Below are 25860 nucleotides of genomic sequence, written 5' to 3'. Positions count from 1 at the left end.
ACATCTACGTGAGTTCATTTTGAATTTATGTTTGAGCGTTTGTTGTCCGCATCATGGACATGCGGACATCGGGGCCTGTGCACGTTTATACTGGAGTCTCATACAGATCACATTTTACTTGCAGTGTAAAGTAGTCAGCTGGGGAAAAAATCAGAAGTGGTCCACTTTGGCCTGCAGTGTAAACATAGTGAAAGTGACTTGAAGATAGGTCTGTAAGACATAATGTATGCAAAATAATCACCGAAGAACCACCATTACAAGTTATATAGCCCAGAAGGAAGTGTTCTAAATGTAGAAAAAAATATGACCCTTTTAAAATCGCACCTTAAGTGTACCGGGAGCCAGTGCAGGTGTCAGAAAGTTCGATATCTGAAATAAAGAAATAAGAATGCGTGCTCGCTTAATAAGTACATGTTAAGTTAAGCTACAACTTAAATACGTTAGCATGTCAGACAGCTCATTACATCACATAAGGGATGGGTGATATGACCCTAAATCTATATCACGATATATACTGCAGCTTCCTGCGATAACGATATGTATCACAATTTATTATTTGGCATATACAGTAGAACTTTGATTTACGAACGCCCCGTTTTGCGACCTTTTCTACAAACCTTTAGATCGAGCAAAAAATGCCTGTGTGTGTCTCATTTATTCATTTTCCTGTACACATTGGCACGGCCATTTTGAAGAGGCGGGGCCCCTACGTCACATCCTGTTTATATAATTGCGAGGAGTACACGGTGGCGCCAATGGCGCACGGATTGGCTCGCAAATACGCAAAAAACAAGACCACAATTGCAACCGTTATTAAAAAACCAGGCCATAGAAACTTCTTCTATGGCCTGGAAGTAGATGACACCCTTCATGGTGGTATGGTGGCGGACTTTGTCAAAGGGGTTAAATATCTTCGCAAGGAGAGGGAGAAAGTGCAAAACTAGGTCGAAAAGCTGTTGCTCGTGTTGATAAATGAGAAATAGCAAGCAGATAATAGCATTTCCAAGGCTATCATTTGCGAAAAGGCTCACCATTTATATGAGGACTCGATGTCCAAAAGTGACACTTTAAAGCAGTGGTCCCCAACCTTTTTGTAGCTGCGGACCGGTCAACGCTTGAAAATGTGTCCCACGGACCGGGGGGGTGGGGTGGTATTTATTTTTATTTTTTTCATAAAGAAATACAATCATGTGTGCTTACGGACTGTATCCCTGCAGACTCTATTGATCTATATTGATATACAGTATAATGTATATATTGTGTTTTTTATGTTGATATAATAAAAAAAATAAAAAATAAAAAAATATTTTTATTAATTTAGTTGTTTTTTTTGTTTTTTAATTTCTTGTGCAGCCCGGTACCAATCGGTCCGGTGGTTGGGGACCAATGCTTTAAAGGACACTTCAAAGTTAGTCGTGGGTGGTTGGAAAAGTTTAAAAGCTGCCGTGGAGGAGTTTATCAAGCACGTTGAGGATTTTATCAGCAAAGGGGGCTTCTATTCCAGCAAGTTTTTAACTCTGACCAGATGAAAGATTCTTAAAGGGACTTATAACACAGCAAAGGAGAAGGCACAACCAGGACACGAGCCGAGGAAGGATCGTTGAAACTCCAAGACTATTAAAAAAAGGCCACAAATTTTCACAGATACAAGGTAAAAAGGAATTTACTTTGTTTTTTATTGTAGCAACATGGTTGGTAACGTTTTGGACTTTTGTGTGTGTGCACGCATTAACAGTTAAGCTAGCTGTTGTTGTGTTGTTTGGATAAAAAAAGATTGTTGAGCCAATACTCTCTAGCTATGTAGGTTTTATATATATATATATATATATATATATATATATATATATATATATAAAATATTTTTTCTTTTTTGTCCTGTCCAGTTTCTCAGGCAAATCATATAGTAGATGTAGATGCCCATATCGGCTGTTCAGATTTACTTTACAAAAGAGAAGTGTGGGATACTTCTCTTGTTGCCTTATTTGTATTTGACTTTATTAAATGTATTTAAATTATCATTTGGTGCAGCCGGGCCGGAGCAGGAGAGGATAGAAAGAGAAAAAAAGGAAAACAGAGGGGGAAATTGTGGGGACAAGAGGGGGATTGACAGAGAGACAAAAACAACAACAGCAAACACAACAATAACAACAATAGAGCAACATCAGCAAATACGATATGTACAAATATGATGGTAAAAGTGATAGCAAAGAAGCAGTTAGCGAAATAAATAATACAGAAATGACAACGAGCATTATTACACTACAAATGGAGCAATACAAATAGAAATAGCGCTATTGATAATGAACAATACCAATAATTGACCTCTATTATCAACAATACAGGTGTTCAAATGCAACAATACATATACGTAATGATAAGTAGAGATACAAAAGAAAGCAGATCAATGGAGGGGAAGAAAGAGAAGCAGCCTATATTAACCTTGTAGATTGTTATAGTAACAATAGGTTAAGCTTTGTCAGTGTGCCATGTGTTATCCAGTTTACCCTAGGGCAGTGGTTCTTAACTTGTGTTCGATCGAACCCTAGGGGTTCGGTGAGTCGGCCTCATGGGTTCGGCAGAGCCTCCGCCGTGGAGGTCAAGACACGCCCGACTCATCATGTAAATAAAAACTTCTCCCGGTCGGCGTATTATGGATACCCCCAAACAATGTTCCCTCTAATTTTCCATATGTGTGAGCAAACGTAAAAACTTGAGCATTCAGTGGCGCACATGTGAGCGACGTCAGACGTGCACATACACTGTGGTCACACCTGCAGCACACCTGTCCCAAACCTGACTAAATAGCAAGTTAAATGTTTTATTATTGTAATCAAATGACAGCAGTCATTACCATGAGATTATTTTCTAATATAAGTGTTTTGGCCCACTTATAATGACTATAACATATTGTTTTTCATGAGCTGTGTACTAGTATTATATGTCTGAGTGGGGGTCCTGCTTTGGAAATAATGTGTACCCCTTTCAGATATATTCCCACTAAAACATTCACATGTTGCACAATGAGATGTAAACATGGGATCATGTGTACATTCCTGTAATTTTCTGTTTGTAAAATATACCTTTATTAGTATTTCTTTAATATAATAACATCATTTTATGATTACGGTTCGGGTTCGTTGAAAGCGCATATGAAACTGGCGGGTTTCGGTACCTCCAACAAGGTTAAGAACCACTGCTCTATGGTAACAACGTTAATTTATGTTTGATGAAACGTGATTATGTGCATGAGTGTATGTATGTATATGTACTTGTATATGTACAGTATGTGTATATGCATACTGTACACATACAGTGAATATACTGTATATGTACAGTATGTATATATGTATGTTTGTACAGTGAATGTATATGTACAGTATGTTTGTACAGTGACTGTATATGTACAGTATGTGTATATGTATGTTTGTACAGAGAATGTATATGTACAGTATGTGTATATGTATGTTTGTACAGAGAATGTATATGTACAGTATGTGTATATGTATGTTTGTACAGTGACTGTATATGTACAGTATGTGTATATGTATGTTTGTACAGTGAATGTGCGTGTGGATGTACCAACTTTGAGTATGTAGGTATGTACTGTATTTGTGTATGTATGTGGGAACGTAGGTACCAATGTATGTATGTATTTATGTATGTATGTATGCATGCATGTGAGTATATGTGTATTTGTATGTACAATATATTTGACTCCCAGTGTATGTGGGAGCCAGATTACGGCCCCAGCCACCCAGAAAGCCCAACCCACAAACAGCAGGTGTGGCGCCCAGGGAACCAGGGACCACAGGCCCCACGCAGCCAGGTCGGCCAGCGACAGGAACCCCGGAGCCCGGCCCACCGTGCCGCCCGGAAGAGCCAGCAGCAGGCCGCAGACAGACGCGGCACAAGGCACGAGAGAAGCAGGGGACAGCCAGACCTCAAGCCAGCGAGAGACCACACCCAACATGGGCAGAAAGGCGGCATTTCATTTATCCAAACTATAATTAATCAACTTGTTAATTTACTGTTATTTTCCTGTTGTAACATGGTTCTATCTACACTTCTGTTAAAAATAATAAAACACTTATTCTGTTTGGATACTTGACATTAGTTTTGGGCGATACTACAAACGTGGGTATGGAACCATTACCAAGTAGTTACAAAGGCAGTATCGGTAGTACCAATTCGGATAATGATACTTCAAATTTAACAGGTCGATAACACCCACTGTGTTGATACTTTGAAGCGTAACTACATTACCCAGAAGTCTCAGTGGTAGACCAGAAGGAAAAATATAGAGGATAGTACTTCGCAGACATAGTCAAAGTACAGAGCAAGTGGATCATTTAAATGCGGGGAGTGTCCGCCGAAGGCACCTAATCTGCCAGGTAACATTTTTTTAACAATGTAGAAGAAAGCACAAAATATATCGTAGCAAGGTTTGATATTAGTTACAGCTATACAGACCCAAAAAAAGTATTCTGGGATGTGAAATAAGTGGCCGCCATAAAAATACAGGCATGTGAGCACCCTTTGAGAAAAACTGACAGGAAAAAAAAGGGGGACATTTCTATCTGCCACACAAACCCCAAAAGAAAATGTTGAAAATCAAGACTACATTTCTCACAATTGGGTGAAATTCTACACTTTAGATTTATTCTCATCTACCAACCTCTTTTGGCCGTCACTTTAAATTGTCTTTTTGACTCCTACATGTCCCATAAAATGTACCCCAGAATATTTTGTTTTTCAGTAGATGATTTACTAATATTCTTATCATTGAAAATTCCATGTAAAATTGTACAACATGCATGCAAAGAACTCCGAAAATGTTTCCCATTTGGCCACTTTATACTATAGCCACGCCCCCCTGGGTAATTTTCTTCCGCTGTTGTGACCTCTGTTTACACACGTTACGTCCCAAATATACCTTCTCGCTGGCTACTAATAAATACTCCAGAACTACGACTGGTTCGGAACTAACAGTGTTCGGATTCTGATCATCCAAATAGGACTAGCAGCAAAGTGGACATCCGTCAACGTTGTGTCTCGGGGAGCGAAGGCAGGCGACAATAAGTAAGCTAGCTAGATGATGCTAACGGTAACTAGCGAGCTTGTTTCGGTGCTCCTGATCGTCTCCCCGTCCACAACTCAGTGCGGCCTTAAGGCAAGAGGAACAACGAGTACCTGTGGCTGAGGGGAGCATTAAACAAATTTTGTTTGGACCTTTTTTTTTTGTTTGTTTGTTTTAAAAGACACGGTAGTGATATTTTGACGCAAAATTTAATGTTCAAAAACTTTTGCCGACATTTACCAAGCCTGAACATAGGTTTACAAAATCACTTTTCCAGCGGCCACTAACATAGGTTTGACTGTACAATATTCTTCTTAATACAAAACCACTGAAGTTGGCACGTTGTGTAGTTCGTAAATAAAAACAGAATACAATGATTTGCAAATGCTTTTCCACTTATATTCAATTGAATAGACTGCAAAGACAAGATATTTAATGTTCCAACTGAGAAACTTCAACGCAGGTCTGGACTATAGACAGGCCAGTCTAGAACCCGCACTCTTTTACTACAAAGACACGCTGTTGTAACACGTGGCTTGGCATTGTCTTGCTGAAATAAGCAGGGGCGTCCATGATAACGTTGCTTGGATGGCAACATATGTTGCTCCAAAACCTGTATGTACCTTTCAACATTAATGGTGCCTTCACAGATGTGTAAGTTACCCATGCTTTGGGCACTAACACACCCCCATACCATCACACATGCTGGCTTTTGAACTTTGCGTCTAGAACAGTCTGGGTGGTTCTTTTCCTCTTTGGTCCGGAGGACACGACGTCCACAGTTTTCAAAAACAATTTGAAATGTGGACTCGTCAGCCCACAGAACACTTTTCCACTTTGCATCAGTCCATCTTAGATGAGCTCGGGCCCAGCGAAGCCGGCAGCGTTTCTGGGTGTTGTTGATCCCCCGATGCAAGATGGCGCCAGTATGTGCTTTGGCCTGCCGTCTCTCGCTGTCAGCTCTGTTCGTTTTTGTGTTTTTTGCGTCTATTTTCGTCTCTGTCAGCTCACTGCTTGTGTATGACCGCCAAACACTGTTGGATCTTTGCCCCTCTCCCACTGATATGATCAACTTCGACGTTGGTTTTTCGACGTCCCAGTCAGCTTTTTCACCTGGCCGGATTCCTGCCTTCCTTTCCCGCCCCCTGGCTCCTCTCCCCCGGCGGAAGCGTCTCCGGCGCCGCGGTAAACATGGCGGCCAGCTGGTGAAAGTTAGGGCACTCCTGGCCCGGCTTCCCGTGGCTCCCCGAAGGAGGAATGGTGCGGTATCCGGTCTCCTCCTGCACCCACGCTCGCTCGATCCCATCGGCTCCTGGCTGGTTCCTATCGTTGGTTTGGAGGAAGAAGCTTGCCGTCGTCGCTCCTGCTGTCCCCGCCCCCAGAGGCGCGGGGTGGATCACCGCCACCTGCGGGCTGTGTGTCGGGCCCCACCCGGATTAATTGCGGCCTTGGACGTGCTGGCCCCCGCCAGGTTCGGTCTTGTGAACGCAAGATCTTTGACAAACAAAACTTTTATCCTGAAGGATTTCTTCACTTCCCGCGGACTGGACTTCCTCTGTGTGACGGAGACATGGCTGAGAGCCGGTGAGTCCGCCCCTCTTAATGAACTTCTGCCTCCGGAGTGTTCCTACTTTAATTCCCCACGGCCGTCCGGTCGAAAAGGAGGAGGATTAGCAGTCGTTTTTAAAAATGACTTTAAATGCCGTCAGATCCGCCTACAATCCTCCTTTTCAAGCTTCGAACTGTGCATGTTTGAACTGGGTCTTTCTGATGTCGTCCTGTGTGCCGTCATCTATCGACCACCCAAGTACCACAAAGACTTTATAACTGACTTTTCTGAATTTCTGGCTGAAATCCTGCCCAAATATGATCGTGTCCTTATTGTGGGTGATTTTAATATTCACACCTGCTGTCCAGACGAGCCGCTTTCCAGGAGCTTCCTGAATATAATCGACTCATTTAACTTTGTACAGTCTGTGTGTGGTTCTACACATGAACGCGGGCATACACTCGATTTAGTGCTCTCGTATGGTTTGTGTGTTTTTAATTTGGACATTTGCGACGCTGTGTTCTCTGATCACATGCCGATCCTGTTTGATATTGCCACGCAGTGTCCAGTTAAATTGTGCGCACCGCCCCAACGCTCTCGCATGTTTAATTCTTCGTCTCCTGCTCGGTTCTCCTCTATTTTTTCGACTCTTTGTGATGATAATTATGCAGCATCTGTGTGTCTGAATACTGAAGAGTTGGTTTCTGGGTTCAACTCTATTTTTTTACAAACACTGGACACAATCGCGCCTTTCAAATTCCGCCGCGCTAAAGCTACGCCTCAGCCCTGGTTGAATGACGTCACTCGGGCTGCCAGGCGCGTATGTAGAAGAGCAGAGAGAAAATGGAAAAAAGACAGGCTGCATGTGTCCTTTGCCATTTTTAAAGAAAGCCTGTTTTCCTTTCAGATGACTGTAAAAGCAGAAATGAATATATATCTATCTCAGATTATATCTTCTAACTGTAACAACCCCAGAGTTCTGTTTAAAACTATTAACACTGTCATTGATGCTCCCAAATCTGCTGGTTTTGATGCTTCTTTTGAATTCTGTGAAAATTGTCTCCATTTTTTCACTGACAAAATTGTGTCAACTAGAGCCAGTCTATCTCAGCCTTCATATGACCCTTCTGTTCCCCTGCATTTCTCTTCTGTTTTCCATCAGTTTGAGCCGGTGTCCTTTTCTTTTTTAAGTGACACAGTTAGTCATATGAAGCCCTCTGGTTCTCCTGCAGATGCCCTCCCACCTCGCCTGTTTAAGGAGGTACTTGCTACTATTGGACCAAGTGTCCTTAACATTATCAATAGTAGCCTCTCTTCTGGAATAGTTCCAGTAGAGTTTAAACATGCAGTGGTACGACCTCTACTTAAAAAACCCAGCCTCGACCCCTCTCTCCTCTCTAACTTCAGACCTATCTCTAATCTTCCATACATTTCCAAAATATTAGAGAAGGTTGTCTACAGTCAGTTGTTGCCCTTCTTAGAGGATAATGGTATCACTGAGCTGTTCCAGTCCGGTTTTAAAGCCCTCCACAGCACAGAGTCAGCGCTTCTAAAAGTTTTTAACGATATCCTCCTGTCCACTGATTCTGGTAAATATGTTGTCCTGGTGCTTTTAGATCTGTCTGCTGCGTTCGACACCGTCGACCACGCCACCTTAATCACTCGTCTTGAGAACTGTGTGGGCATTAAGGGCGCCGCCCTCAACTGGTTCCGGTCGTACCTAACCGACAGGAGTTTTTGTGTAAAAGTAGACAGTTTTATGTCGTCCACAGCTCCTTTACCACATGGGGTCCCCCAGGGCTCAATCCTTGCCCCAATTTTATTTGCGCTTTACCTTCTCCCCCTTGGTTCTATTTTTAGGAAGTACAGTATTGCATTTCATTTTTATGCCGATGATTGCCAGATTTATTTTCCCATGGCACAAAATAACACGGTTCAACGTCTTATTGACTGCCTGCACGACATCAAAGTCTGGCTTTCAGCTAACTTCCTGAGCCTAAATGAAGATAAAACAGAAGTTATGTTGTTCGGTCCAAGTCGCTCTCCCTCCCCCAACGTTGACCTCGGCACTCTGACCCCGTATCTCAGCGACTCTGTCACAAACCTGGGGGTAAAGTTTGACTCAGATTTTAAATTCGAAAAACAAATCAGCAGCGTCGTTCAAAAAAGCTTTCATCAATTACGCCAAATAGCGAAAGTGAAACCGCTTCTATCAAGACATGATCTTGAGAAATTAATCCACGCCTTTATCTCGACTCGTCTTGATTATTGTAATGCCCTGTATGTAGGCATTAGCCAGGCCTCCCTCGCCCGCCTGCAGCTCGTGCAGAACTCTGCTGCTCGTCTGCTAACACAGACCCGCAGACGTGAGCACATCACCCCTATTTTAGCGTCCCTTCACTGGCTCCCTGTGCGTTACCGAATCAATTTTAAACTCCTTTTATTTGTTTTTAAATGTCTAAACAACCTCGCGCCAACCTATCTCTCCGACCTCCTTCAGCCTTACTGCCCCACCCGATCCTTAAGATCAGCCGATCAGCTGCTGTTGACGGTCCCTGACACAAGGCTGAAGCTTAGAGGTGACAGAGCTTTCGCCGTTGCTGCTCCCAAGCTCTGGAACGACCTACCCCTGAGTGTTAGACAAGCCTCCTCTCTTCCTGTTTTTAAATCTCTCTTAAAAACATACTTTTATTCCATGGCTTTTAACACTGAGTGATATCCATCCTGCAATGGCGCCCCATAATACACCTGCTGTGATCCTGTTTTTATGTTTTTATTAATTCTATTTTAATTATCTATTTTTTATCGTGTTCTGTTCGTGTTGTGTTGTGTTTGCTCGGTACTCGTTTTATCTTTTAACCTGTTCATTGTACAGCACTTTGGCTACCCCTGTGGTAAATTTTAAATGTGCTTTATAAATAAAGTTGATTTGATTTGATTTGATTTGATAAATGGCTTTCGCTTTGCATAGTAGAGTTTTAACTTGCGCTTACAGATGTAGCGACGAACTGTAGTTACTGACAGTGGTTTTCTGAAGTGTTCCTGAGCCCATGTCGTGATATCCTTTACACACTGATGTCGCTTTTTGATGCAGTACCACCTGAGGGATCAAAGGTTCGTAATATCATCGCTTACATCGCAGTGATTTCTACAGATTCTCAGAACCTTTTGATGATATTACGGACCGTAGATGGTGAAATCCCTTAATTCCTTGTTGAGAAATGTTGTTCTTAAACTGTTCGACAATTTGCTAACGCATTTGTTCACAAAGTGGTGACCCTCGCCCCGTCCTTGTTTGTGAACGGCTGCTTTTATACCCATTTATGGCACCCACCTGTTCCCAATTAGCCTGTTCACCTGTGGGATGTTCCAAATAAGTGTTTGATGAGCATTCCTCAACTTTCTCAGTCTTTTTTGCCACTCGTGCCAGCTTTTTTGAAACATGTTGCAGGCATCAAATTCCAAATGAGCTAAGTTTTCCAGTTCGAACATTAAATATTTTGTCTTTGCAGTCTATTCAATTGAATATAGGTTGAAAAGGATTTGCAAATTATTGTATTCTGCTTTTATTTACAATTCACACAACGTGCCAACTTCACTGGTTTTGGAGTTTGTACATGAACATCAGCCCGTCACAAATAAATGTAGCGCTACCAATGCTCATACACGTATAAACTCATAACGCAGAAAATAAGAAGGAGCAGGATGGATCAGCGTAGCCAACTTAGCGACCTTGTCGCTATATTCAGTGAGTAATCTAACCCCTATTTTTTTTTTAAATGACCATCAACAAATATAGCAAAGTGTTCACTCACATGTTTGGTTTGTCACATTCAAACAAACAATCTGTTTATGTTTTTTTTGTTTCTATTGATACTGGAGCACCTGGAGCCACGGCTCGTTCGTGCTCATTAGTGGTCCTTCCCACAATACTGACCTGTTTGGGCTGCTCCAAGATTTGCAGGAAAGGGCCATCCCCTGAAAACACACACACATCAATAATTCTGCTGTTGATCTAGAGCAGGGGTGTCCAAAGTGCGGCACATTCTAAAAATTATTTTACAAAAAAAACGTTAAAATGTAATTGAATGAGAAGATGTTGCAATAATGACTAATAGCATTGTTTCTTTAAAACTGTATCTGGGGGGGAGGTGTAGTCAGCGCTGCTTGCAGGAGGAAAAGTCACCGCGGCTGTCCATGGTAATGAGGACGAGCACCATAGGGCAGGGGCGGGGCATGTGCTGACAGCGAGACACAGCTGACAGGTGATTAGATTTCACAGGTGGTATGTGTTAATCTAATCATCTGTTGTCTTTAACAGTAAGCGGCCAGGAGCAGAGGGGGAGAGAGGATACGGACGCGACTGAAAAGTCACGTTCTGGGAGAAAGAAACTGTTGATAAAACATATGATCATTAAAACTTTCTTAAAACCTGCAAGCTTGGATCCTGTGAAGTGTCTGTCAGTGGGACCGCTAGGAAGCGACTTCCACACTGTAATTGCTCAAAAAATAGTAGTTAATTAAAATTAACGTAACAAATTGAAGGCTCCAGTTACTTCACATCAAATATTCCATTTTGAAATATGATTTTGGGGAAAATGTTGCATATTTTGTGTCTTTGCCATAAAAAACTAAGTGTTCTAATGCAAAAATGACATTAAACAAACAACAAAAATGTATAAAAACGTACTGACAAATAGGTCTGAAGTTGATCTCGAGATTAAAGCTTTGAAAGTAAAAAAAATACAGTACAGGGCAAAAGTTTGGACACATCTTTTCCTCATTCAATGTGTTTTCTTTATTTTCATGACTATTTACATTGTAGATTGTCACTGAAGGCATCAAAACTATGAATGAACACATGTGGAGTTATTAGAGATGCGCGGTTTGCGGGCACAACCGCGGAGTCCGCGGATTATCCGCGAATCGGGCGGATGAAATTTAAAAAAATTAGATTTTATCAGCGGGTCGGGTCGGGTCGGGCGATTGAAATTTAAAAAAATTAGATTTTAAATATATTCAGGCGGGTGGCAGTTAAACCAATTCGGAAATATATATACATAGTTAAATGTTGTTACCCACATACGAAAAACGAGCAGGCACCTGCTGCATATGCCACAACAGAAGAAAAAAAAAAAAGAGATGGACACTTTTACGGAGCGGAGAAGGCCCCCGACGCCTCGCCGGGGTCCGGGACCGAGGCCCCTTCCCCCGAGAGGGCCCCACCGGGAGCCGTAGCTGAGGCGATCCGCGAGAAGGGCCCGACGCACGTCCAGGGTCACCACCGCGCCCACCGCACCGACACCCCGCCTCGTCCGCCTTCGCCGCGGCCGGCGTCACGCACAGCAGGTAAGCAGCTTACCTGCCCGCCACCCCCGTGGCCGGGGGCTCGTAACAGGGGTCACTCCGCGCGCTCCGCCCGCGCAGCTTACCTGCCCGCCACCCCTGTTGCCGGGGGCGCGTAACAGGGGTCACTCCGCGCGCAGTGCGCTCACGAAAGGGGTGGGGCTCACCCTGCTTGATATAGACAGCAGCTAGGACGGTGGCCATGGAAGTTGGAACCCGCTAAGGAGTGTGTAACAACCCACCTGCCGAATCAACTAGCCCTGAAAATGGATGGCGCTGGAGCGTCGGGCCCATATACCCGGCCGTCGCCGGCAGCGAGACGCGCTTGGAGGTGCGCTCAGCGCGGCTCCCATATGATTGCGCACTGGTGTGCGTCTGGGTCGTGACAGCGTGGCACGCGAATGCTGCATTGGATCAGTCTCTTTTCTTTAACAGGCAAAAGCTTTATAACCTCACTAATGCCTTGCATCGTCTATATTAGATATATAACAACGGGCGGGTGCGGGCGGATGGCGGGCGGATGCGGTTCTGATCAAATGTTAGATCGGGTGGATTGCGGATGGTTGACGACTTTCTGATGCGGTTGCGGATGAAATAATTGCCTATCCGCGCATCTCTAGGAGTTATGTACTTAACAAAAAAAGGTGAAATAACTGAAAACATGTTTTATATTCCCGTTTCTTCAAAATAGCCACCCTTTGCTCTGATTACTGCTTTGCACACTCTTGGCATTCTTTTAATGAGCTTCAAGACTTAGTCACCTGAAAGGGTTTTCACTTCACAGATGTCATAGTTGTGATTACTTCAGTGACAATCTACAATGTAAATAGTCATGAAAATAAAGAAAATGCATTGAGATGAGAAGGTGTATATAAACTTTTGGCCTGTACTGTGTATATATATATATGTTTTTACTTATTTTTAACACTTTCATGAGTGGGACCCTTTTGGATCCCTGATAATTTTTTGGGGATTACAAAAAAAACCTCATTGCTCAAATAATAATGAGTCCAAATCAATGTTGTTATGAATAATTGACCTATTGAAGGCTCCAATTACTTCTGTGGGTGTAATGATTGATCAATATATTGATATATATATATAGTCTATTACCTGACCGCTTCTATGTTAGCTACCTCTCTTTGCTTATAATGTCTATTTTCTGCTGGATCTACTCTTTATTTTATGCTGCCCTTTTTTTGCTGCAGCTGTTACATATACTGTAATATTGTACATGGTATATTATATATTGTATATATTATATAAAATATAATATTTTATAAAAATATAATATATTATAATATATCAGTATATATTACATACTGTATAAATAATATGTAAGTATTATATGTATGTTATATTTTATATTGCTACTATGGTACGTTTTGAGTCTACTTAATACCTGCATTATCCTTTCCATTTTTACCCTTTCCATCCTTTGTAACTGAGCTACTGTGTGGAACAATTTCCCTTGTGGATCAATAAAGTGTGTCTAAGATTGATTTTTATTCTTTTATTTCAAGTATATCAATCTGAAATCGTTTTAAAAAGGAATCGATCGATTTTATCGGTACTAGAAAAAGGAAAACATTGGATTAAAGAACAGCAGACTTTACATGAAGCTTAGCACTTTTACAAATACGATCGTTAAACGCTACGTCTTATTTGTCCGCCTGTGACATGATCAAAACAAAAATGGCAGATAGCTACAGAAATATAAGAAACTTCACCTGCAGTGTCCAGTATCCAATATTTGATCCACTATTTTATTATTTCACAGTAACACTGGTAGCTTCCGACTCGATTTCAACTCACTGATCGTATCGTTCTGAAAAAATAACATCGTCCCAATCGTATCAGCAACCACAAATATCTAATCGTTGTAAAAAACAATCGTCCCCTCCCTCAATTACTTCACATTAAATATTCCACATGTATTTTTTTGCCGGGGAAATGTTGCATATTTTGTGGGTTTGCCATAAAAAACATGGTTTTCTTAAACAAAAAGGGCATGAAACATAAAAAAAATTATGTACTTTATATTAGAGATGTCCGATAATGGCTATAATATCGGCAGTCCGATATTATCGGACATCTCTACTTTATATCAACGGATAGATCTGAAGATTGGAGCTGGAGATTTAAGCGTTGAAAAAACAAAAAATCTGTAAACTCCGAACTATAAGCTGCTATTTTTCCCTACGCTTTGAACCCTGCGACTTATTAAACAATGCGGCTATTTCGTGGATTTTTCTTCTCTGACGGCCATAATGCAAATATTTTTCATTAAACACATGCAAAGACACTGAAATGGTGTTATTGTTTGTCATATGGCACCACCTTTTGGACAAATGCCTCACTGCAGGTGTTGCTGGTTGAATGCTTACAGCGTTTCCTGCTGTTTAAAGCTTTCAACCGGAAGTACAAGTGTCGTTACATAAAAATATAATATAATAATATAATATATTAGTATATATTATATACTGTATATATACTATGTAAATATTACATACATGTCATATTTTATATATCTACTATGGTACATTTTTAGTCTACTTTATACCTACTCAGTGGACTAGTGGTTGAGTGTACGCCCTGAAATCGGTAGGTTGTGAGTTCAAACCCCGGCCGAGTCATACCAAAGACTATAAAAATGGGACCCATTACCTCCCTGCTTGGCACTCAGCATCAAGGGTTGTAATTGGGGGTTAAATCACCAAAAATGATTCCCGGGCGCGGCCACTGCTGCTGCCCACTGCTCCCCTCACCTCCCAGGGGGTGAACAAGGGGATGTGTCAAATGCAGAGGACAAATTTCATCACACCTAGTGTGTGTGTGACAATCATTGATACTTTAACTTTAACTGCATTATCCTTTTCATCCTTTGTAACTGAGCTACTGTGTGGAACGATTTCCCTTGTGGATCAATAAAGTTGGTCTAAGTCCCGTCTTCTAATCGTCCATAGTGTTTTTACATGTATGGATTCTTCATTCATCACTCCAAGCAACGTTTGTAAGTTTTACAATATAACTAAAACGATTCTTACTTACTAAAACCGTCCCATGTGTGATGTCTGGAGGGGTGTTTTCATGCATATATTTTTGTGCTATCACATTGTAATTAAGCTAGCATAATCAACATTAGTTAGTATGCTCACACTTTCACAAGTGTCTGTGTTGGTATTATTAACTCACAATGGCATTCTTTTTGTAATGTTTCAGTCTCCTTGGTGTTAAATTCACCAAGACGTCACCATGGAGTTATTGAGTCCGTTTAGCTGATTGGAGAGCTGGCTTCCGCAGCCAGCGGGTCCATGACGATGACTTCTGTTTTGTTTGATCAGCCGTTTTACTGCCGTGTTACACACATCGTTTGGAAACATTTAAGGTATGTAAATAAATATTTCTATGCAAATAACTAATTTCACAACGTACAGTCGTGGTAAAAAGTAAACTTGTAAATAATAATGTCATGGCTGTCTTGAGTTTCTAATCATTTCTACAACTCTTCTTTTTTTGTGATAGAGTGATTGGAGCACATACTTGTTGGTCACAAAAACATTCATGAAGTTTGGTTCTTTTATGAATTTATTATAGGTCTACTGAAAATCGGGCATGTGATTTGACCACAATGAAAAAGACTGAAAAAATTTCCGGAGGTCTGGGGGACGAAGGACCCCAGCCAGGTCCAGGGCGGTGCCCTGGTGGGGGGACTAGGGGGGCAACGCCCCCCGAAGCTCCTGGTTTTTCACCAATTTAACATGCTAAAATTAACAAAGACAGCACCATTTGAAGAAAATATTTTAGTGTTTAAAGACATGAAAACATCATTAATAGAATATACATAACCCAATTATCCTAATGAATCACTGTATATGGTTCAGTCCCAACAGTATTTAATCACTAAAAAATTATCAGTGGTGTAACAGGTTTGCCAAGATTTATTATTATACAAAATATATTTTAAAGTTAAGACTAATACATGATATATGCTATCAGAAAGTAGCATTAATTGTAAAATACATAACCACTAATAACAATTCAGTTTTAATGTATATGCCTAATTGCCTACAAGTTTAGTTATAAATATAACAAAATACCAAATGTAACCATTTCATTCTTTTCGCCAAAATAGGATATAAATTTATGAAAATAATTAAACATGTTTAGTATTGTTAACTCATATTTGAAAATAGGAAATAATAATAATGTGAGGACACTGACATATTGCATGAAACAAGTGTGAAAATATTTACCTTCAAGATTGTTACACCACTGACAATATTGTTTCAAGAGACTACATAAGAACTTAATATTACAAAATAGTATTATATGCAAATTTATTTCAAATAAATTGTTAACTGGAATCAATAATGCGACTCTTTGAATTTCTGTAATTTCATAATATATTTTCACGTGGCTTTTTATTTTTAGAAAAACCCATTTATATTTCGCAAAGCAATAATTGGTTGATATTTAAAACAAACATGCGTATTTCGCAAGCAAATATTTTTTAGCTTACCTCACTATTAACAACCCTGTCTGCAACTGAAGTGGGTTGTTTGGATGGATCTTTCCTCTCGATGTCTACGGCAGTTGTCGATGTAAACAAAGGATGAAGTCCGTAAGGTTTGCTCACTTTTGGTTGACATCCAAAAGTACCAGCTAGTGAAAAGTTTGTTTTCCTTGCTTCAAGTTGTTTCATATGTTTTTGGCGTTTCGCATGTACTTCCAAAGCCTTGAAACCTCATGATCCATAGTCAATATTATCATGACACCACGTGCACAAAACCTTTCCGGGACGATCGATTTTCCGAATAAAATCACTGAACAAAGTCGTAACTTCCTTCTTCCCAACAGTATCAGTGATTTCCCTTTCCATCCAGTCCCATCGAAACTTATTTTTGACATGTTTATCAATTTCTTTTACTCGTAAAGCGTCCTTTCTCTCGAGAACCGACATCGTTTACATATGGAAAATGGCGGTAATAACCATTATGAATGATGACGTTATTAACGTCATCATTCATAACAGATGTCCTGATTGGTCACAAGGAACATATCGACCAATCAACTACGGCGTAATATAAACTACGTCTCGAATCTTGATTTATGGTGGGAAAAAAAAACGGAAAAACGGGAGATAATTTTTTTTTTTTACCGAGATTAAAAAAGACGGAATTCCGACTTTAGACGGAAAAATCACATGCCTGGAAAATGTGAGCAAATCTGCTGGGTCAAAAGTATACATACAGCAACATACATGATCAATTTAGGTGATGTACAAAAGTTACAATCAAATCAAACTAGCTTCATGGCATGGCCTCTTAACTTCATGTGAGTGATTATGATTGACGACACCTGTTGACTTCTCTGAGCCCATTTAAATAGGGCTCATCTGATGCAGTCATTAGACTCGGTTACAAATGCGACAATGGGAAAGTCAAAGGAACTCAGCACAGATCTGAAAAAACGAATAATTGACTTGGAACAAGTCAGGAAAGACACTTGAAGCAGCTTAAGGTCCCAAGAGCAACTGTGTAGATAATTGTTCGTAAGTATAAAGTGCATGGCACAGTTTTGTCACTGCCACAATCAGGAAGAAAACGCAAGCTATCACCTGCTGCTGAGAGAAAATTGGTCAGGATGATCAAGAGTCAACCGAGAACCACCAAAAAGCAGGTCTGCAATGAATTGGAAGCTGCTGGAACACAGGTGTCAGTGTCCACAGTCAAGCGTGTTTTGCATCGCCATGGACTGAGAAGCTACCATGCAAGAAGGAAGCCCTTGCTCCAGAAGCCACACCTTAAGGCTTGTCTAAAGTTTGCTGCTGATCACATGGACACAGATAAGACCTTCTGGAGGAAAGTTATGTGGTCAGATGAAACATAAATTGAGCTGTTTGGCCACAATACCCAACAATATGTCTGGAGGAGAAAAGGTGAGGACTTTAATCCCAGGAACACCATTCCTACCGTCAAGCATGGTGGTGCTGGTAGTATTATGCTCTGGACCTGTTTTGCTGGTACTGGTGCTTTACAGAGAGTAAATGGGACAATGAAAAAGGAGGATTACCTCCAAATTCTTCAGGACAACCTAAAATCATCAGCCCGGAGTTTGGGTCTTGGGCGCAGTTGGATGTTCCAACAGGACAATGACCCCAAACACACGTCAAAAGTGGTAAAGGAATGGCTAAATCAGGCTAGAATTAAGGTTTTAGAATGGCCTTCTCAAAGTCCTTACTTAAACCCCATTGGGAACATGTGGACAATGCTGAAGAAACAAGTCCATGTGAGAAAACCAACAAATTTAGCTGAACTGCACCAATTTTGTCAAGAGGAGTGATCAAAAATTCAACCAGAAGCTTGTGGATGGCTACCAAAAGTGCCTTATTGCAGTGAAACTTGCCAAGGGACATGTAAGCAAATATTACCATTGCTGTATGTATACTTTTGACCCAGCAGATTTGCTCACATTTTCAGTAGACCCATAATAAATTCATAAAAGAACCAAACTTCATGAATGTTTTTTGTGACCAACAAGTATGTGCTACAATCACTCTATCACAAAAAAATAAGATTTGTAGAAATGATTGGAAACCCCAGACAGCCATGACATTATGTTCTTTACAAGTGTATGTACACTTTTGACCATGACTGTATGTATCTGAGTCCTATAGTTCCAGTGCTGCTAATATATGGGGATGTTTGTGTGTGTCACACAAATGGCATTTGGAACGCCGCATGTGGACTGTGTCAACAGGAAGTGAGAGCAGTCACGTGACCAAGGCGTCACGAAACTCTTCTTTCACTTTCCCGCCACCACAACTTGTTTTCCCCCACCCACAAAGTTTCGCCTGAGAAGGAACAACCGCAACGACGCGAACAACCGTGCATGTTGCTTTGAGGAAGCCTCACCTGTCCTGAGTGACGAGCTGTGAGTCGTGAGCGTAGTGAATTGTGGGAAGTCCCAGGACGGGTCCATCATCAGTGTGTCCAGTATCTGCACAGAACGTCCAATACTGACTTCCCGCCTGTGTCGTCGTTATTTCTGCATAGCAAGTAACGTACCTGACTGTTCGCAGGAAGGAAGTGATCGTCCCCCGCCATGGTTCCTGTACAGGCAAAAGATGAAAGTCGTTATTAAGTCAACCACCAATAAATGACTTCTTTATTCAACTTTGAATACGCTGGCCTAGTTAAAACTGAAAAGTGAATACTAATTTACTTGCCAATCATCTGTCCTCACAATAGTTGTAAAGCTATTAGGAAAATTACCGTATTTTTCGGAGTATAAGTCGCTCCGGAGTATAAGTCGCACCGGCCGAAAATGCATAATAAAGAAGGAAAAAAAACATATATAAGTCGCACTGGAGTATAAGTCGCATTTTTGGGGGAAATTTATTTGATAAAAGCCAACACCAAGAATAGACATTTGAAAGGCAATTTAAAATAAATAAAGAATAGTAAACAACAGGCTGAATAAGTGTACGTTATATGAGGCATAAATAACCAACTGAGAACGTGCCTGGTATGTTAACGCAACATATTATTGTAAGAGTCATTCAAATAACTATAACATATAGAACATGCTATACGTTTACCAAACAATCTGTCACTCCTAATCGCTAAATCCCATGAAATCTTATACGTCTAGTTTGGTGGTTCTTAACCTTGTTGGACGTACCGAACCCCACCAGTTTCATATGCGCATTCACCGAACCCTTCTTTAGTGAAAAATTTAAAAAAAAAATTCAAATTCAAGACAAAGTTATATGTTTTTGGTAACACTTTAGTATGGGGAACATATTCTAAGTAACAAAGACTTAATTTAGAGTTATTTGGTTAGGGTTAGAGGGTTAGGGTTATAATAAGGCCATGCCGAATATGGCATTAATAAGTACTTAATAATGACTAGTTAAGAGCCATTTGCATGTTAATAAGCAACTAATTAATGGTGAATATGTTCCCCATACTAAAGTGTTACCATGTTTTTTTTACTGGTGCACAAAATGAACTGTGCATGAACATCACCTTGTTCAAAGAACAAAACCAACACAGTGCATAAACTCACAACAAATTACACACCTGCAAATCATTCTGACTCCTGCTGTTGCCGTATCCGTAATACGCCGATAAGGAGAAGTTTTTATTTACACGATGAGTCGGGTGTGTCTTGACCTCCGCCGAACCCCTGAGCCCGACTCACCGAACCCCTAGGATTCGATCGAACCCAGGTTAAGAACCATTGGTGTAGTCTCTTACGTGAATGAGCTAAATAATATTATTTGATATTTTATGGTAATGTGTTAATAATTTCACACATAAGTCGCTACTGAGTATAAGTCGCACCCCCGGCCAAACTATGAAAAAAACTGCGACTTATAGTCCGAAAAATACGGTAACCACGGACGGATAAAATTATATTGACTGCATTCTTTTTCTTTTTATTGACATCCAGCATCAGACATTCCTATCCATCACATCATATATTTGTTGTCTGCCCTAAATGTCAAAATATTTTTGTGTTTATATCCCAGCGATGCCACCCCCCAAAAAGAAAGAAACAGCAAGAAAGCAAAATAATAATATTTACAGACAAATCAATTAAACAAAGAAAAACAAGTAAAAATATATAAATATTTTAATATTACTTTATTTCTGATTATTATTATTGACTGCATTTTTAAACTAGATTACCGCATTTTTAGTCAATAATTTAAAACACTAATACGGTTTTCGACCAAACAGGTTCACTTCCATGGCAGTGATGGAACTAGTTGAGGAGGTAACCACTGCAATTGATAAGAGGGAGTTTGCTGTTGGCGTTTTTATTTATTTATGGCCTTTGACACCATCGATCACACATTACTTTTAAACAAAATGCAGAGGTATGGTGTCAGAGGTCTTGCTCATGATTGGTTGAAGCGTTATCTTGGTGGCAGAGAACAGTATGTGCATATGAACAATGTAGATTCAAATAAAAAGATTATAACACATGGAGTGCCCCAAGGTTCTGTACTGGGACCAAAATTGTTTTTATTGTATATTAATGATATCTGTAAAATCTTTTAAAAACTCAACTGTATTCTCTTTGCTGATGATACAAGTCTGTACTGTTCTGGGCAAGACCTTGGCCAACTTTTAGAGACTGTAGAGAGTGAACTCCACATACTAACGCAATGGTTTGATGCCAAGAAACTGTCAATCAACCTAAATAAAACAAAATTTATGATTTTTGGAAATAGGAAAAATAACATACAGTGTCATATAAGAATTGATGATATGGAGATAGAAAGGGTGTATTCAACAACATTTTTGGGAATCTATATACTGTAGATGATAAATTAAATTGGAAACTGTACATAAATATACTTAAGACAAAGATGGCAAAAAATATTGCTATGTTACATAAAATCAAAAACTCTGTAAATCAAAAGGCTCTTAACATGTTATATAATTCTTTCGTACTCCCATATCTTAATTATTGTGTTGAAATCCGGGGTAACAATTACAAATCAAACATCAACTCTATATTCTTACTTCAAAAGAAAGCGATTAGAATTGTAAATTATGCAGATTATCATGACCATACCAATGCTCTGTTTATTCAATTAAAAACAATAAAACTGCACAATCTTGTTGACCTCAACACTGCTATTGGGACGTACAAAGCTCATAACCACATGCTGCCTCGGTGTCTACAGGAGAGGTTCAAACCTAGGGAGAGTCCCTATGACCTCAGAGGTTCAGCTGTCTTCCAGAAAGCAAACATAAGAAGGAGCTTAAAAAGTAGATGTGTTTCTGTCAGGGGGGTTCAACTGGATGATTCCTTAAAATGTTCCAGTTCTATTCACACATTTAAAAACACTTTAAGACCAATGTCTTGGAAACATATATCACTCCTGAATCAACACAGTAGTTAATACTATGATCAATGTTAATTACAAAACTAAATGTGAGATATGGGCTTTGTACCGAGGATGTCGTTGTGGCTTGTGCAGCCCTTTGAGACACTTGTGATTTAGGGCTATATAAATAAACATTGATTGATTGATTGATTGATATAAATAATAATGGAAGTGTTTGTATATAGTATATAATTGGTGCAAAGCTTTAACATGTGTACAAGGATGTTTCACATGCCTTTACTGTGTATATAATTGAACAGCGTTTATGTTATGTATAATGTGTATTTATAATATGTTGTACAAAGGACATTTCATAATTTTCGGAAGTTCATCTTGTACTTGACTTTGTTTATAGGGTTAGGCGCAATAAGTGTTCAACTTCAGCCTAAACCAGTGGTTCTTAACCTGGGTTCGATCGAACCCTAGGGGTTCGGTGAGTCGGGCTCAGGGGTTCGGTGGAGGTCAAAACACACCCGACTCATCGTGTAAATAAAAACTTCTCCCTATCGGCGTATTACGGATACGGCAACAGCAGAAGTCACACTGATTTGCAGGCGTGTAATTTGTTGTGAGTTTATGCACTGTGTTGGTTTTGTTCTTTGAACAAGGTGATGTTCATGCACGGTTCATTTTGTGCACCAGTACAAAAACATGGTAACACTTTAGTATGGGGAACATATTCACCATTAATTAGTTGCTTATTAACATGCAAATTAGTAACATATTGGCTCTTAACTAGTCATTATTAAGTACTTATTAATGCCTTATTCGGCATGGCCTTATTATAACCCTAACCCTCTAACCCTGGCCCTAACCCTCTAACCCTAACCCTAACCAAATAACTCTAAATTAAGTCTATGTTACTTAGAATATGTTCCCCATACTAAAGTGTTACCAATAACATAACTTTGTCTTGAATTTGAAAAAAATATATATATATTTTTTTAACTAAAGAAGGGTGGTGAATGCACATATGAAACTGGTGGGGTTCGGTACCTCCAACAAGGTTAACAACCACTGGCCTAAACCCTTTCGGTCTGCAACATTTTCATTTTCAATCTATGAATGTACAACTGTTTGTTTATTTTGTTGACCATTGACCGAAGGAGAATAAACTTAATTAGAAATGACACAACTTTACAACTTGCACGCTTGTTATTGACAGTGCTAGCTTCCAAACTAACAGATAACACTGTTGAGTGTGCGAGTTTACACACTTTCACAACAGCACCATGCAGACTAGATATAACGTTTAATACCGTTTATGTTAAACAGACTGTTTATAAGACAGCAAAGCGTGAGTTAAAACGTTAAGATACAAGTTAAGAGAGACGCGAGCTACATGCTAACAACACCAGACTCCATTGAGAATATCATAGAATTAAGATCCAGTACGAGACGTGAACACACTAACCTGTTAGGTCCATTCGCCGAAGGAAATTGGTTAAAGTTGCGTTAAATGATAATTTCGTGCGAATGAAAATAGCGCCGAATTCACCAGCAAGTGTCGATGAATATTTCATGTGGTTTTAAGTCCGGTTTTGAAGGTGTGTGCGTCTTTGCCGCAGAAGAACAACCTTAATTCTTCACATTCCAAAGCGAGTTCTGCGCGGCGCGGCCAATGAGGAAGTGAGTGCAGGAGAAGAAAAGCGGGACTTTGATGTGTAACTTCTGGCAACAAAAACATGTCGTCCTCACTTAAACGACTCGAGTCCTACCTTGTTGGCGACGAACTGAACATGAACGCTGAAGTCGGTCAACTTTCATTTGACTTTGTCCATCGTGTCCGTGTTTACAGTGTGGAGGACGCCGTGACGCGACGTGGACATTTCTTCTTTCACGGTCACGCACCGAGCATTCATGAATGTTCACCGACAGACTAGACTTGTTGTTTAAAAGTGAATATTATGGAGATTATTTCCTTAAAGTTCATCTTCTTCCCTCTCGGGGAAAGTCCCTGTGACGCGCTGCAGAGATAGGTCGGAGTGGCTGACGTCTCACTCGGAGTGAGAAAAAAAATGGATTGTTGGTGGTGGAGATGTGACGTCTGTGAACGAACTGAGTCATTTGAACGGTTCTTTTAAGTGATTCGTTGGGACCCGTATCCCAGTTGTGAGCCGTTATTTTATGCACATGCAAATTTGCCGTTGGCAATTGTCCACTCCACGCATGCGTGCCACCCAACTGGCAACTGGACTACAAAATGAGTCAGACATTAAATAAATTCAGCAGCGTTTATTGTAACTTAAAAAAAAAAAAATAATAATAAAAAATTAAAATAAATAAATTAAATTAAAATTAAAATAATATATACACCTCCAAAGACATGCACCTGGGGATAGGTTGATTGGCAACACTAAATTGGCCCTAGTGCGTGAATGTGAGTGTGAATGTTGTCTGTCCATCTGTGTTAGCCCTGTGATGAGAGGGCGACTTGTCCAGTGTGTACGCCGCCTTCCGCCCGATTGTAGATGAGATAGGCTCCAGCGCCCCCCCGCGACCCCGAAGGGAATAAGCGGTAGAAAATGGATGGATGGATGGATATATTTATATTATATTATACATTTATAAATATAAAAATATAGAAATATATATCTATTTTAATTATTATTATTTTCAAATTGTACAAAACCCAAAACCAGTGAAGTTGTTTCAAAAAAGCTTGCACAAGTGGCAAAAAAGACTGAGAAAGTTGAGGAATGCTCATCAAAGACTTATTTGGAACATACCATAAGGTGAACAGGCTAATTGGGAACAGGTGGGTGCCATGATTGGGTATAAAAGCAGCTTCCATGAAATGCTCAGTCGTTCACAAACAAGGATGGGGCGAGGGTCAGCACTTTGTCAACAAATGCGTGAGAAAATGGTCCAACAGTTTAAGAACAACATTTCTCAACCAGCTATTGCAAGGAATTTAGGGATTTCACCATCTACGGTCCGTAATATCATCAAAAGTTTCAAAGAATCTGGGGAAATCACTGCACGTAAGCGAGGATATTATGGACCTTGGATCCCTCAGGCGGTACTGCATCAAAAAGCGACATCAGTGTGTAAAGGATATCACCACATGGGCTCAGGGACACTTCAGAAAACCACTGTCAGTAACTACAGTTGGTCGCTACATCTGTAAGTGCAAGTTAAAACTCTACTATGCAAAGCCAAAGTCATTTATCAACAACGCCCAGAAACGCCGCCGACTTCGCTGGGCCCGAGCTCATCTAAGATGGACTGATGCAAAGTGGAAAATTGTTCTGTGGTCTGACGAGTCCACATTTCAAATTGTTTTTGGAAACTGTGGACGCCGTGTTTTCCGGACCAAAGAGGAAAAGAACCATCCGGACTGTTATAGGCGCAAAGTTGAAAAGCCAGCATCTGGGATGGTATGGGGGTGTATTAGTGCCCATGGGTAACTTACACATCTGTGAAGGCACCAATAATACTGAAAGGTACATACAGGTTTTGGAGCAAAATATGTTGCCATCCAAGCAACGTTATCATGGACGCCCCTGCTTATTTCAGTGTTACAACAGCATGGCTTCATAGTAAAAGTGTGCGGGTCTAGACTGGCCTGCCTGTAGTCCAGACCTGTCTCCCATTGAAAATGTGTGGCGCATTATGAAGCCTAAAATACCACAACGGAGAGCCCCGGTCTGTTGAACAACTTAAGCTGTACATCAAGCAAGAATGGGAAAGAATTCCACCTGAGAAGCTTAAAAAATGTGTCTCCTCAGTTCCCAAACGTTTACTGAGTGTTGTTAAAAGGAAAGGCCATGTAACACAGTGGTGAACATGCCCTTTCCCAACTACTTTGGCACGTGTTGCAGCCATGAAATTCTAAGTTAATTATTATTTGCAAAAAAAAAAATAAAGTTTATGAGTTTGAACATCAAATATCTTGTCTTTGTAGTGCATTCAATTGAATATGGGTTGAAAAGGATTTGCAAATCATTGTATTCCGTTTATATTTACATCTAACAC

At 40.3% G+C, this 25860-nt stretch overlaps 1 protein-coding gene across 2 annotated transcripts in view; it reads right to left on the bottom strand.

Moving 5' to 3' along the window:
• nfkb1 (nuclear factor of kappa light polypeptide gene enhancer in B-cells 1) overlaps window positions 1–23512 on the bottom strand; it is a 75187-nt gene extending 51675 nt beyond the window's left edge. The window contains exons 1-5 of one of the 2 annotated variants that reach the window (XM_072914907.1): window positions 23297–23512; window positions 19043–19086; window positions 18890–18974; window positions 10564–10604; window positions 325–369 (exon numbers count right to left, since the gene is read on the bottom strand). In XM_072914907.1, coding sequence (XP_072771008.1) covers window positions 325–369; window positions 10564–10604; window positions 18890–18974; window positions 19043–19086; window positions 23297–23405 — 324 coding nt within the window. In that variant the 5' untranslated portion in view covers window positions 23406–23512. The remainder of the gene's footprint in view (window positions 1–324; window positions 370–10563; window positions 10605–18889; window positions 18975–19042; window positions 19087–23296) is intronic. The other variant, XM_072914906.1, reaches the window with a different exon arrangement.
• Window positions 23513–25860: the final 2348 nt, after the last annotated feature.

The sequence above is a fragment of the Nerophis lumbriciformis genome, linkage group LG16 (assembly GCF_033978685.3).
Source record: "Nerophis lumbriciformis linkage group LG16, RoL_Nlum_v2.1, whole genome shotgun sequence".
Taxonomy (NCBI): domain Eukaryota; kingdom Metazoa; phylum Chordata; class Actinopteri; order Syngnathiformes; family Syngnathidae; genus Nerophis; species Nerophis lumbriciformis.
The sequence above is the reverse complement of the archived record's forward strand: the minus strand, read 5'-3'. Positions and strand labels throughout refer to the sequence as shown.